Source organism: Falco peregrinus, chromosome Z, assembly GCF_023634155.1.
Source record: "Falco peregrinus isolate bFalPer1 chromosome Z, bFalPer1.pri, whole genome shotgun sequence".
Taxonomy (NCBI): domain Eukaryota; kingdom Metazoa; phylum Chordata; class Aves; order Falconiformes; family Falconidae; genus Falco; species Falco peregrinus.
Window position 1 is genome coordinate 61,692,260 of NC_073739.1, and position 13,912 is coordinate 61,706,171.

The window sequence follows — 13,912 nt, forward strand, 5'->3', positions numbered from 1 at the left end:
GTTATGAGCACTTGATGCGAAGGCTTTGCCAACAGGCATGCATATATACATATCACCGAGTCCCTGAAACTGTGTTTTTCAAGCTATTCTCTGTAGTTGGATGAAGAATATGTGTAAGAAAGATTTCACCTTCCTACAGAGAAAGTGCAAGTCTTGGAAGAGTTCCCATATTCATTGATATGCAAGTTCTAGACCATTCTATGACAGTCAGATACCCAAGCATTCTCCACCCAGTAGCGTGACATATAGATAACCATGTGGAGACAGTCTGGTACACAGCATGTGGAAGAACAGAGAGTTTAAGAGCAGTAAAAATGCATATCCTACAAGGTTTGGAGGCAGGGGAGACAGAAAATTCAAGTTAGGAATGTGAAGGACTAGTAGGGACAGCCACACTGCTTGATGAGAATGACAGAGTACTGAAAGACTACAGGTCATAAATACTCATTATCTCCCGTGTCCCAGCTGATCCTCTGAACTTAGGCTATAATCTCTGCATAATCACGTGAATGTAAGATGCATTTACAGATGGGACTAGAGGGGAAGGGTGAGTGTGGGCATACAAGCACAGAAGATATATAAAGCTAGCTAAGAAATAGTGTTTATCAAGAGTAGCATTAATACACCTGTAATATAATATAACACTTGGGTCTTCAATCTGTTTCACTTCCCTGTTGTTCTGTAGCATATTTTGAGGTTTTCTGTAATATTGTGTATTGTAGGGGGGGGTTGTGACCAAGCTAGTTTTGTTAGCAAAAGTATATGAAGCCAGTTAATTAACTCTAATAAAAAAAGAAAAGCACTGCAGAAAACCAAAAAGAAGAGCTGGTCACCTAATAGTGGGGAATTTGAGCAGAATTCTGATGGTTTTGGTTTGGGTTTTGTGGTTGTTGTTTTTTTTTTTGTAGAAGTTCATATAATTAAGAAAACAAAACTTCACAACAGACAAACGCTAAAACAATTATTTCAATCTGCAGTAACACTTCTACCAAAAACATCATAACACCTGTAACTGTTCAGAACAAAGGTCCATTTAATGCAGGATACTATGATCCAATAGCACCCACCAATGGATATCTGGGCAAGACTATAAAATAGTTCAAGCATATAGCAAGAATTTGCTATCATGTATTCTCCTACAGTTTTCAGCTCAAGGATTTCCTTAGACACAGGTGGTGTCTTTGTTTCAAGGCAATCTCCATTCCCTGTACAGTCACTGGAGCTCCAGTGCCATCATCAGCTGCAGATGTACATAACTTCTGTGGTACTGAGGCATGGACAGTCATATGTTCAGTCCAGCCATGCTCCTTACCACATCAGTCATGTGGATCAATTCAAATATACTATAACATTTGAGAATAAAGGGATTTAATTTTTTTTTTTTAATATTTAATTTGATATTGACATCTTGTTCTTCAGAATGCCAACAAGGCTTGGAGCTAAGTGGTAGTTTTTCAGTATTTGTATAATGCCTAATTGCTTTTAAAATCAATATTTAGACCTAAACTGTTGCTTACATGTCCTGACTGAGCAGAACAAGCTCATGAACAGGCAGGTATTGCCTTGAAAGAATGAAAAGATATTGGCTAAAATGCATAGTAATTCCTCTTTGATGATAGGAACCCCTACTTTCAGCTGTAGTTAGAAGACTGGTCCTTGGCTGAGAAAACAGTTAACATAAGGTTATGTTTTATTGCTGCCACATAAATTAAACATCATTTGGTTTTAGGTGCCTGTAGAAAGCAATGCTGCCAATGTCACCATTTCGAACTTAAATGCTATGTCTTCATACATTGTTCAGCTCAGATGCAAAGCCAAGGATGGTCTCCACTGTGTTTGCATTTGGAGTGAAGAGATTTTGGTCCCTCGCAGTAAGTGAAATAGTTTTGTCCTAGTGGGAATAAACATGATGTAAAAGCCTTTTGAAGTGTTGTATCATATGAAATAGCATAGTCAGATAATTTTGCAAATATGAAGAACAAACTAATTCATATGAGCACCTCTCCATCTTTTTCCATGTTTACCAGAGCTCACAAACAAACCAAGAATATCATATAATGCTACTACAGAAATCTCTCCAGGCAGAAGAAGTGTTCTTCTGAAGTGGGAGGTAATGTTCAGTTTGAGTCTGGGTACCTTCTATTATGTCCATGCTATTAATTTATTGCTTTATAGGAAAACTGATTGTATTGAGACTACACTGTATAAGCAAAAGGCATTGAATATTGTACTTTTGCTTCAGGATTCACTGCATTTGTATGGTGGTGGTTTAGGTGCTAGAAACTAGCAAGTAAAAACAGCACCAATTTATAAACCTTAAAAGTTATTAAAACAGCACTGCGCTTAAAGTCATTGACTAGAATAAAGATTCTTAGCAACTTACCTAAAAAATTGCTGTGCCTCAAGTTTGTCTCTTGAAAGCTCCTCCTAAGTCTTTAGTGCATACAAATGACACACCTTGTGTTTCATGTGTTCCTAAGGACCATTCATATTCTAGAGAGACCAAAACCTTTTAGAAAAGCTTGCTAAATCTACTAACTTACTAATTCAGAAATGCAACTACATTATAATCAGGATGGAGAAAGAGCCTCTGGCTTACAAGAACAGCATCTAACTGCACGCTTCCCATGATGACATCTAAAGTTCAAACCTACGTGTCAGAAGCATCCCCTCTTCTGCAGCAGGAATCATTATCTATCAACTGACTGACTACAGCAGATCAGTCAGTTTTACCATCTGAAGTCATCTTGGTAAGAAATGGAAAACTGACAGTCTTGAATATATAGTTGAAGGTTCCACAGGCCATTTCAAATAAGCAAGGTGTTCGTAGAGGTGTTTGTGTGGGAACCAATCAATTCTATCTAGATTCTGAGATCAAGAATGTCTACAAACTCCAAGAAGTTTGACACAGGGGACATCCCCGGCAGAATGGACAGAGACTGGCAGAGTCTTGAAATACAGAGGATGCATGAAATTTTGTAGTTACCCTTTGCATTTTTGTTAAGAAAAGACATCAGAGGAAATGGACACCTCATCTCCTGATAAGGATGAGAGATCCCCTTTTTCCCTTATCTCCTGAGATGAAGGTAAAGCTGAAGAGTAAATGATTCATTTTGTGCTAAAGCAAAAGACCACATGTGCCAATTTAGATGTAAAGCTAAGAAAAATTTTCCTCTATCTAAATGCTTTAGTTAAAAAAAGTAATATTAAATATAGTAGCAAGGCTAGGACCTTCATTCAGGATAACACTTAGTCTATTATATGATGTAAGGTTCAAGTTCAGATGCCTTCAAATAACATTGAGGGAAGGAGTGCACTCAATAATTAACATGTTAAATGTAAAGAGAAAAAAAAATAAATCTTTGGCTCTGTTCCGACCTGAAACAAAAAAAAAACCAGCTTGAAGGTGATAAAGGCTAGCCATAGCTCTCCGCTTTTGCTAACATTGAATGAGTAGCTTCTACAGAGTCTGGATCAACAGGAACAAGATAACTGGCTTCAGCTCTGAACACCCAACCAGGCAACACACACTGCTTTCATGGCTGCAAATAACACAGGACCCCCTGCAGGACTGCACAAGACAGAGCAATGCTAGCCTTTCCAGTCTCATTTTGCTGAGCTAAGAAAGCGAAATTCTGCTAGTTTCTTCTTGTGTGATAGACCTCATATTTCACATATCCTAGGAATTATTTCTCCTACACAGAAAGTTTTTCCAGTTTCAAAGCCTGGTGAGAGAACTATAACACTATTCCTCCAGCAGCTTTACCTGAGCTCCAAGTAACAGCACCAATTCTTCCTTCCCTATCCTGGGAAAAACACCTGCTTCCATTTTAAGAGCTTCCAACTTTACCAGAAGTTATTCTTAACACATGTGTCTCTGCCTTTTAAATTACTGAATGTCACCTTGTCTGTTACTCCAGAAGTGTCCAATTATTTCATTAAGATAATCCAATCTCCCAGCTTTGTGATGTCTTCACACTATTAGTTTTGCGCCAAGAAATAACAGAGAAGCTTGATATCAGAAATAATCCTTGCAGGATTCACAGGCCTTCACGTATCAAGTTCAGTTTCTATCTAGATTGCGGTATTTCCATTTCTGTGCACTCATTTTCCAATCTGTCATGAAGATTAGTGCGGTAAAATAACAAGTGAACCATCAACACATAAAAATTTGTATCAATGGATATATAACGTGTTCCAAAGTTGTCATATAATTACTAGCATTTATCCTCAAAGAGACCAGATGCCTAACAGAACCTAGTAAATGAAGGCTCCCAGAGGCATAAATTGCAATTAAACACCTCTCATTAACTTTCAAGTTCCTAATTACGAGGGGTATGTTCCAGTGAAATGTAGAGAACATCACAGCTGCTTCACTGCTGTTATTACTAATTGGATACACATAGCTAAGATCTCAATTAAGCAAGACACTTAATCCTGTCCTTAATCCTCTCAGTTTAAGCATGCTTTTAATTTTAAGGAAATGCTTTTCTTCATTGATTCCTAATAGCCTAATTAAAACAGTATGATTTTATCCCTATCATTAAAGGTAACATTTTGTTTATACAATTTAATTCCTCTTGATTTTCTGCACAGGATGTAATAACATTTATAGAATAATAATCTTTTTCCTCTTACTAGGTAATACAAAGCGAGAACATCCTTGGATATTACATTAATGTGGAAAGAATACCCAACAGTTGCAGGAATTCACCAAATCGCATCTGTCTAAAGAATAGAGAAGTTCTTCTAAATCTCTCCATGGCTTATTACAGAGTTAATATTTCTGCCTATAACAAAGCAGGAGAATCTCCACAAGCCACCTACATTGTCCCAAATGTCTCTGCATCAGGTACTTACCTTGTAAGTCATCCGCTAGAGCAGTGGAGTTTTATGAGCCATCTCTAGGCTACCTTTTGACAGTCTTTGGAATCGGGTTAAGCATTCTCTTGAATATTCATCAGGCTGATATTTTGCACAGTAGGAGTCAGTACTGTTTCTTAAGAAAGGAATTTGATCGACGTTAACTAACAGACTAAGCAATTTAATGTTCTGTTTAGCACTTCTTGTTTTCTCAGGTTAGAAAAATAACTAGCAGCACTGTGAGGCTGCACCTCGAACCCTGTGTTCAGGTTTGGGCCTCTCACTGCAGGAGGGACATAGAGGGGCTGCAGCGTGTCCAGGGAAGGGCAAGGGGCTGGGGAAGGGTCTGGAGCACAAGTGTTACGAGGAGCAGCTGAGGGAACTGGGTGTTTAGCCTGGAGAAGAGAAGACTTGGGGTGATCTTACTGCCCTCTACAACTACCTGACAGGAGGGTCTAGGCAGGTGGGGGTCAGTCTCTTCTTCCAGGTAACTAGCGACAGGACAAAAGGCAATGGCCTCAGGTTATGCCAGGGGGTGTCCATATTGGATATTAGGAAAAAAAAAAAATAACTGAGAGGGTGCTGAAGCATTGGAACAGGCTGCCCAGGGACATGGTGGAATCACCACCCCTGAAGACACTCAAAAAACATGTAGATGTGGTGCTTAGGGACATGGTTTAGTGATGGACTTGGCAGTCCTGGGTTAGCGGTTGGACTTTGTGATCTTAAAGGTCTTTTCCAACCTGATTCTGTGATTCTATGAACTATGTGTTAGATCTACCTATCAAAAAGGACTCATGGAGTGTATTCAAAGTTAAGTAGATGCCAGCAGTTTAAACAAAGCTCAGAATTATGTGCAAATCTAAGGTGTTTGAGCTAAGTAACTTAAGAGACCTGCTACTGTCCTTCATTTCAGTGTTACCCCTACTGGCACATGGGAGGAGGAATAGATAGGGTGTATATGTCATATTCCAATGAAGATGTGAGCTTTTCTGATCCTAAATGCATAGGGTTTTTCATTTAAACAATATAATATTTTTCTTAGAATATAAGCTAGTTTCACTTGTTACAATCTTGAGGTATAGTTAGTACAACATAAGAAAAAACCCTCTCTTCCAAGTTTTTTGTTTTTTGAGTTTTGTTTGTTTGGTTTTTTTTAATTAAGCTCTCTCATGAGCTAGTAAAAAGTGTACAAGGACCCTTGTTGACATCCAGACAGATGGAATTAATTGATTTAACCAGGATTTTCTAATGCACTCCCCTCATTCTGTTCTCCTTTGCCCTGCAAAGACTTTACACTTTGGTTTTGCCTTAAATTTGACTGCTTTAACTTTATTCTGATGAAATATGTGCCACCACTTCAAGCCATCTTTTGACTGACAGCTATTTGTTTACTGAACCGCTCAGCTTTTGTTTCATGGCTCTCTCCAGATACCTGTTTCATACTTGGTTGTAATTCTATGCAGGTTCTCTGTCTCTGTCATGAATTATGAGGAAGATACCTACATTAAGTGTGTTCCCAAGATAAATTCCTTCTCAGCATGCGCAACTTTTCCTCAGCTATTTTCTTTAATTTTACTTCATTATATTTGTTTTCAGACAGGAGATGAAATGGAGAATTTTGTTTGTCTGCCACAAGATCCACTTCTTACCCCAAAATGACAGGTTGCTCTTCTTCTCCCTTAGTTTCAGTCAGATGGTCTTTCCTAGTTTGATAATCTGTCTTTAAAAATCTCAAAATATTTAAGATCCTTGCAAAAAATGCAAGGAATATGAAATCATATAGCTATAATCCATAATGAGCCCCTTCTCTTCCTCCCCCAGATAAGCACTATCTCACAGTTCCCTATGTGTAGCAGTTAATAGTGGCTCTCAGGAGGTTATTTAACCATGTCAGGCTTCTTCTGGCCGAGGCTTGGAACAGCCGTTTCCCCTTTTCCAACTGTGGGAAGTTAAAGGTCATGAACAGCAATTAACACTGGAGATCCCAGACATCATTGCAAAGTACTAGTTGCTAAATTTCCTGTACTGACATACTAGTGTAAACCTTACTATACATTGATCACCTGCAATGATAACAACTTAATGAATAATCTTTGAAAAAAGAGCAAAAGAGAAAAAGGAAGGAAGGAAAAAAAAGCTTTCCTGTTTATTGAACTTTGACAGTATATTTCTTCACAGACTTGCCTGGCCGAATCCATGTCAAACACCAGGGAACTAATGCAGTTGTCACCTGGACTCCAGAATACATGCCAAAATGTTTTGTGGTTGACTGGGGCACTGGTAAAGAGGATATGCGCATGAAAATAGTAACTACAGCTGCTGGGAATTTCACACTAGGTAACAGCAACCGCCGTACATACTTACGGAGGCACCATTTCATTTACTGGTTGTTTTTGGTTGGGGAGGGTAGGATTTTCATCCTATTTTTGTGAGCCAATGGATAAAAGAGCAAAGATAAGTACAACTCTTATCTTTGTCCGGTGCTGAGACATCATCTTATTTTTAGCAACACCAAGGCAGATAAAAAGCAGAGTCTTCAGCAGAATTCTTCTGGTCACAGTTGTACAAAAAATGCAGCTCAGCTACTGTTGCTGGTATAATGTTTCTCCTTGTCCACATTCCAGGCAGACCTATACACTACTGGCTTTAAAAAAAGTTTCTCTTGTGCATAGGTAAACTTAACTTTAAATATACACTGCTCTGTTACAGTCTCCCTCAGATTATTTTATTTTTATCCCAGTGTTTGCCTTTGTCAAAACCTAAGTTCTCAACTCCAGTATTCTGTTTACCAAGCTAGGTGTGATGATCTGCATCCAGGGACCACTTTATGGAACAGTCATTGAAAATGTTGATTAAAATCATGCAGGTAACTCTTGGCATTTAGGACTGGCTTTTATGTACAGTAGAGAGCATTTAGCTTCAGAGTTCTATAAATGAATGCACTGTTTTTCTTGGTCCTTCTGCAACATCTGCACTGCCACATTACATCTAGTTCTTTTGCTCATTTTAAAATATGCTAGCTGAGGGAGAAATACTGTCCTTAAACTAAGATATCTACTGCCATTTTAGTTCCCTACTTCTCTTTCAACAGCTGAGGCCTTCCAGAAGGAGACTATAAGCAGATCTGGCATGTTTTAAGAGAAAACCCATGTTATGTCTTGTTTTGCTTTTAAAATAGTTTGTATTAATCATCTAGAGACAATGAAGAAGGATGCATATATTTTGTACTCGGTGTAAAACACTGTAAACTTATACTGTGCTTTGAGTCTCAGAAAGTAAGAATTATACACAAAAGTTATAAAGTTGTTTTCTCTCCTTCCCTTCTTTATCATTTATAACTTTGCAGTAAACCTTGATGTATCTTTATTTGTTTTCCAGACAATTTTCAGCCATATAAGTTGTACAAAATAATGGTACATGCATCTGATGTGTGTCAGTGTGAAAATTTCACAAGATATGAAAAGACTTTTGGAGTGACCCACTTTTATTCAGTTGAAGGAGGTATTCCTCCCCTTTATATAAACTCATTCTTTATATTTCTTCTCTCTTCCTATCTGCAGCAATAAAAGTAATCCTATACAAAGTTTCCTTTCAAGGTGATTTAACAGCATTCTTCTGTTAACATTGTTTTTGGTCCTAGCAGTCAAGCACCGGCAGTGAAAGACCTGGATGTTGTTCCTTACTGACAGGTCCACAGAAATATTATTACACATGACATTACCAAAATAACAGAAAGAGGGTCTCAGAGTAGCTCAAATTTAAGTGTGGCCAAAGTTAGATTTTCCAATCTCAATTTGGTAATGTCTTATATTGCAAGTTAAAGCAAATGTGGCTGTGGCTATGAGTCACAAGTTCTATTTTATGGGATTTCTCCTTTCTCATCCACCCTTAATGTTATATTTATGACAACTAGAATCAGGCAAGGAGCTCTCTAGGAAGCCGCTAGGTTTCAGTCTTGTATATCTATTGAACAAGTATTGATGCAGAACTTAAATTATTGTCTGATTTTTAAGTTCCTAGGACAGGTCCTGCTAATGTGACAATTCTGAATATCACAAAGCATTCTGCACTTGTGAAGTGGACTGAAATAGCTGCCGAGGACCGTTTGGGCTTTCTCCAGGGTTACAGGATCAGCTACACAGATTCATCAAGGAAAAAGTCTCTGGGTAAGTCACCGAGGCTCAGAACAAAGCAGCAGCTCAGAGCCAGGACAGAAAAGCTTCATACAGATCACTAAGTGCTATCATAGCACACTACTGAGTTACTTAGATTCCCGTGTGGATTGGGTGTTCTTAAAGATCAGCTCCTGGTTGGAGTTTTAATGCTCCTATGAATACCTAGAGTTTTCTAGATACCATCTCAAATATCGGTAAGAAAATACTTCCTTAAAAATTACAGCTCTAAGACTGCTGCTGAATTCTCTAGTAACATTGGAAGGAAGGTGTATGCTTTCAGCGTTTCTGAGGTGTAAAGAGTTTGGACACAATACTTTTATGTTTCATTGCAACTTAGCTAAGCTTGGCTCTAAGCCTTTCTATAGGACTTAGGAAATTCTGTATTTCTCTTCTGAACAAAATTAGCAGGGAATACAGTTCATATTTCTTACCTGTCTTCAGAGACACTATTATTAATTTAATTTTTAGAAACATTTTCTTAAATTGATGACTTTTGTGTTTAGCTAAAGAAGATGAAACAAAAGGAGACAGAAGGCAGTGTCAAGGACAGCACTTAATTTTATTTTTTTTTCCTCTGCCCTAATCAGTCAATACATCAGTGAGACAATACCCAATTACTATGTTTTTCCAGGCAGGGAGAGTAATTTTATTGAAGAATTTTTGGGAAGGAACCCTAGAAGCTACAGCACCATTTCCACTTCTATGAAGATCTAAAATTCACAGTGACAAACTTGAAAAGCAATTTCTGTGCTGCAAAAGGCATACAACAGCATAATTGATTGCATTATTCTGACCAGGGCAGAAGTCATTGCACAATCAGAAATAAAAGATGGAGTTGAAAGCCCTGCAAAGTAGGTGAGGCAGAATGCACAGCCCCTTTTCTGCACTGAATCATGAGTAGTAGCAGTGATATTAACTGAGGTGAATAACCACTGACTACTGTAGTCAGGGTAAGGCATGTGACTGAGTCTAGCCCTTGTGTTAACAGTTACAGCCAACATGAAAACCACTGTTCAGCGTCTCAGGTGTATTTTCCTGTCACATAGTACACACAGCCTTCTGCACTTACCACCTAAACATCCGTGGTGTGTTAAAAGCTCCTGCTTTTTACCTCTGGATTTAAAATGCACGAAAGTATTATGGAGAAATCTTGTACCCATCTGAAGAACATTTGCACAGGGTAGCTTCTTCCAGGTGTGGATGTGGGCACAGAAATTTTGTCTTTTCCACAGTCAGCTACATTGATACAGACTCAGCCATCAGAGTTCATCTAATTGTCTCCTTCCCCAACCCCTCTTGTTTCAGCTGTTACTCTCAATTCTTCTACCACAAGTTACCATCTTACCGGACTGAAGGAAAAAACAGTCTACCGTGTGCAGATTTCAGGATTCACTAATGCTGGTGAAGGACCCCCAACTCTTTCACAACCATTCAGCACTCCAAAATATGGTACTGTGGGGGCTCTACGCACCTGTGCTACCCAGCATCAATCCTTGCTTTATGTACTATACATACCATTATTCTCTACCCTTTCCAGCTTTTCAAGGAGCAACAAAGTGCTCATGCACAAGATTTATTAGTCAGTCCTTAGTTAATGATAGGAAACATGAAAAGTTATTCCTTTGCTAGAGGTAAACTATGCATTACACAGCTCTGCCTGTATTGCATTACCTAACATACAGGCAACACTTAACTGGGGTTCTGCATCTCTGAAACTTTTTCTGACCTTTTTATGCCAGCTGTATGCACATATCTTTATTTACGGCCCATTCCTGCCATGCAGTTCAGCAGTTTAAATATTCTGCCTGTAACTAGTTAAGTTCAGTAGCCTTTGCTCTTGGCACATCCTGAGCAATCATGTAAAACTGGTTTCCAGTTAGACCACTGAACCGATAACACTAATAATAAATACGTAAAGTCTCAATTGTTCCTATTGTGGGTGACAGCTAATCAAAATATTTTTTGTTTCCTAATAATTGAAGTACATTTTACATAAGTCCTGTAGTTGGCTGGGGAAAGTCTGCATTTTTCAAAGGTACCAGGATAAGACAAGATCAATATAGTTACATCTATAATGTCTCATAAATGGTAATCATACAGGGCTGGCTAACTATGGTCTCTCAAACATTCATAACACCTTCGCAGTTAAGCTAAATCTAGCACTGCAATAGACCCTTTGTAGTTTGACCACAGCTTCATTCAATTGAAGCTTTCTAAATAAATAAAAAAAAAAAATAATTAAAAAAAAAAGAGTAGACTAAGATGGTACCAGCCACAGGAAATATAACCTGTGAATTTCAGAGACAGAAGTATGCAAACAGCTTCTCGCTACTACAGCTTTTTTGTATTATGTGAAGGAGGTATACACACAAACAACTGAATAGTCAAGAGTGTGAAGCAGAAAGAAAAAGGAAAGAAATTAAAAACCTTCCTTGAAATCAAACAGGGCTTCTGCCCTGTCCTCACCCCCACCAAAATCCTTTCTCCTGTTGAAACAAGAAATTCAAGTGCCTCCATTGGAGCTTTTCTGCAGAACTTTATTCCACACATCTTACCAAAGATGTAGTTGGATAGGATTCAATTTTTGAGGAAAGTAACAAAAATGCAGACTTAATTTAATGCAACATTTTAAAAATGCAGGTTATTACATTGCATTTAACATTACATTTGCCATTTCCCCACCTCCCCAACATTTCATAGGTTACTTAATCCTTTAGAAGAACCTCAGGTTTCTTTACTTTGTCGATGAAAAAGGCTTTTATGATAATTTGCAGCTTTTCAAATACTTTCTTAAGCAAAATCAAGCAGCTGTTTGATTTTTTTTTTTTAAATTGTTGGCCAGTGGTAGGAAAATGAAAAGCAAGCAGCCTTCCTACAGATGTGGTTTGTCAGTATCAGCAACACCATCACAAGCTGACCATGCTTTCCTGATGCTATTTTGAAGCTTCTGATTTAGCGATCTGTAAAGAACACCTCAACCCCAACCCACTCTTCACACAGAAGACTGCTTTTGTTCCTGTGTTAGAAGCACTGCTCTGGCTGCCTGAGCACTTTATCAACCTTCCTTAACCTTTCAAGCACTTAATCTCCTTCAATCGGGTGGGGTGGTGCGAGGAAGCATCTCAAGCAAGTATTAACACAATAGATGTAGGTTCACAGCAAGGGTTGACAAATGGCTGACTGCAAATAAAATTGCCTTAATGTTCCTAACAGGTACCTAACGTGGCACCTACCAAACAAATCATGTTATTATCATCAGGACCAGGTGGGATCTCACCAAAAAATCTCAAACCCTACTAGTAAAACCTGGAAGAGATTAAAAGCCACTTTCATTTAAATAGTTCCTTATGAAGTCAGATGCATCAGGGCCCTGACCCATTAAACAAGCTACAGCTCACGTTCATGTAATAGCAGGTGAAGTAGGTAAAGTAATCTTACTATAAAGTGTTTAATTTAGTTGATGGATTTAAGAATCAGCCCATACATCTATGTATCTCAAAATTACAAACCTGAAAGCCTCAGACCCCCCAGAAATTCCAGGCCTTGTTTTAACCAGATTTCACTTACACAAAACCCAGAACATGCATGAAGTTTGACTTGACTTCAGTTTGAAATACTTCTTTTGCCAAGGCAATAGAGCCTTTCTATGCTAATATTGTAAGTCTGATTCATTCTTTTCATTTCCCATCAGATAAAGGAGAATTTGAAGGTTTTGTGACTGGCCTTTCCTTTGGCATGATGTTCATTCTTGTTTCTGCACCTCTTGCTTTTTCCCTGCTGCTTAAAAGGTAAGGAGGGAATATTGGCTGAAGTTCTTAGCAGTGCTTTCCATTTTGCTTAACCCTGAGTTTAATAGCACTGGACCCTTTTTATCATTAAAAGCAATAGAATGTAAAAAGCACACAACACAAAAGATACACACTCATTTACACAGGGAGAGCAGTTATAAAGCACTATAAGCTGGTTAAAATAGTTTGTAAAATACCTGTTATCTTTTGGTTTTGGTACAGCTACCTGACTACCTCCTGTCTCAAACACCCTAGAAAAGAGCAAGGACTATTTCTCACAGTGGAAAATAGGTTACATATATGGAAAACCCATGCATTTGATTATTTGCTCTTTCATTCCCAGCTGATAATCATGTCCCTTCTATTGAAAAACCAAAATAAATTCCAGCAGCATACACAAATTGGTGTTGCTATCTAAGCAGTTTCCTGCAAGCACACTTGGATGTTAACTGTATAAATTATGCACATAAGTGCATAATGAGAGGGAGTAATGGATGGATGAGTAGGAAGAAGACAGAATAATAAGGGTCCCTGTAAGATACGGATGAGGTCCTCCTATTTTAGGAGAAATTCTTCTCTGCATTAATAAAGTACACCACCCCCTCAAATTTATCTGAGATACAATATTAGGGGCATACACTACCACTAAAAGAAAAATGGCTTGCACAGTAATGGATTCTAATATTAATTTTCTGATAAACCTAGTTGTGTACAACAGTTCATATTACTATCTTGATGTCCTGGAACACTGCCCTCTCTTTTTCTCCTTTTTACAAAGCATCAGCCTCAGAAGCTGAAAGCACAACTGCTAAAGGACAGAACAGACAGACAGTACAATCCATGGCTTTAAAGCCATACATCATTACATAGCTCTCTTCAGCTTATGCATCAGGCTAAACTGCCCTTGCCATTGGGAAACAGACCACACTCCACATTCAGTCTCCTGTGCACTTTCTTTTTCAGATTTTAATTTAAGTTGCTCTATAACTGATCCAGTATTTTTAACAAGAACTTCTGAGATCTACACAGACGTTTTGACTTATGGCAAACTTCATTGTGTTAAATATAAGATCACACTTCATT

General features: G+C 38.2%; 1 protein-coding gene across 1 annotated transcript in view; it reads left to right on the forward strand.

Moving 5' to 3' along the window:
* The window catches only part of LOC106112697 (interleukin-31 receptor subunit alpha-like), a 34,726-nt gene that overhangs the window by 12,619 nt on the left and 8,195 nt on the right, over nucleotides 1-13,912 (forward strand). The window contains exons 7-14 of the mRNA XM_027791274.2: nucleotides 1,730-1,871; nucleotides 2,028-2,110; nucleotides 4,642-4,852; nucleotides 7,045-7,203; nucleotides 8,245-8,367; nucleotides 8,880-9,032; nucleotides 10,347-10,490; nucleotides 12,733-12,829. Coding sequence (XP_027647075.2) covers nucleotides 1,730-1,871; nucleotides 2,028-2,110; nucleotides 4,642-4,852; nucleotides 7,045-7,203; nucleotides 8,245-8,367; nucleotides 8,880-9,032; nucleotides 10,347-10,490; nucleotides 12,733-12,829 — 1,112 coding nt within the window. The remainder of the gene's footprint in view (nucleotides 1-1,729; nucleotides 1,872-2,027; nucleotides 2,111-4,641; nucleotides 4,853-7,044; nucleotides 7,204-8,244; nucleotides 8,368-8,879; nucleotides 9,033-10,346; nucleotides 10,491-12,732; nucleotides 12,830-13,912) is intronic.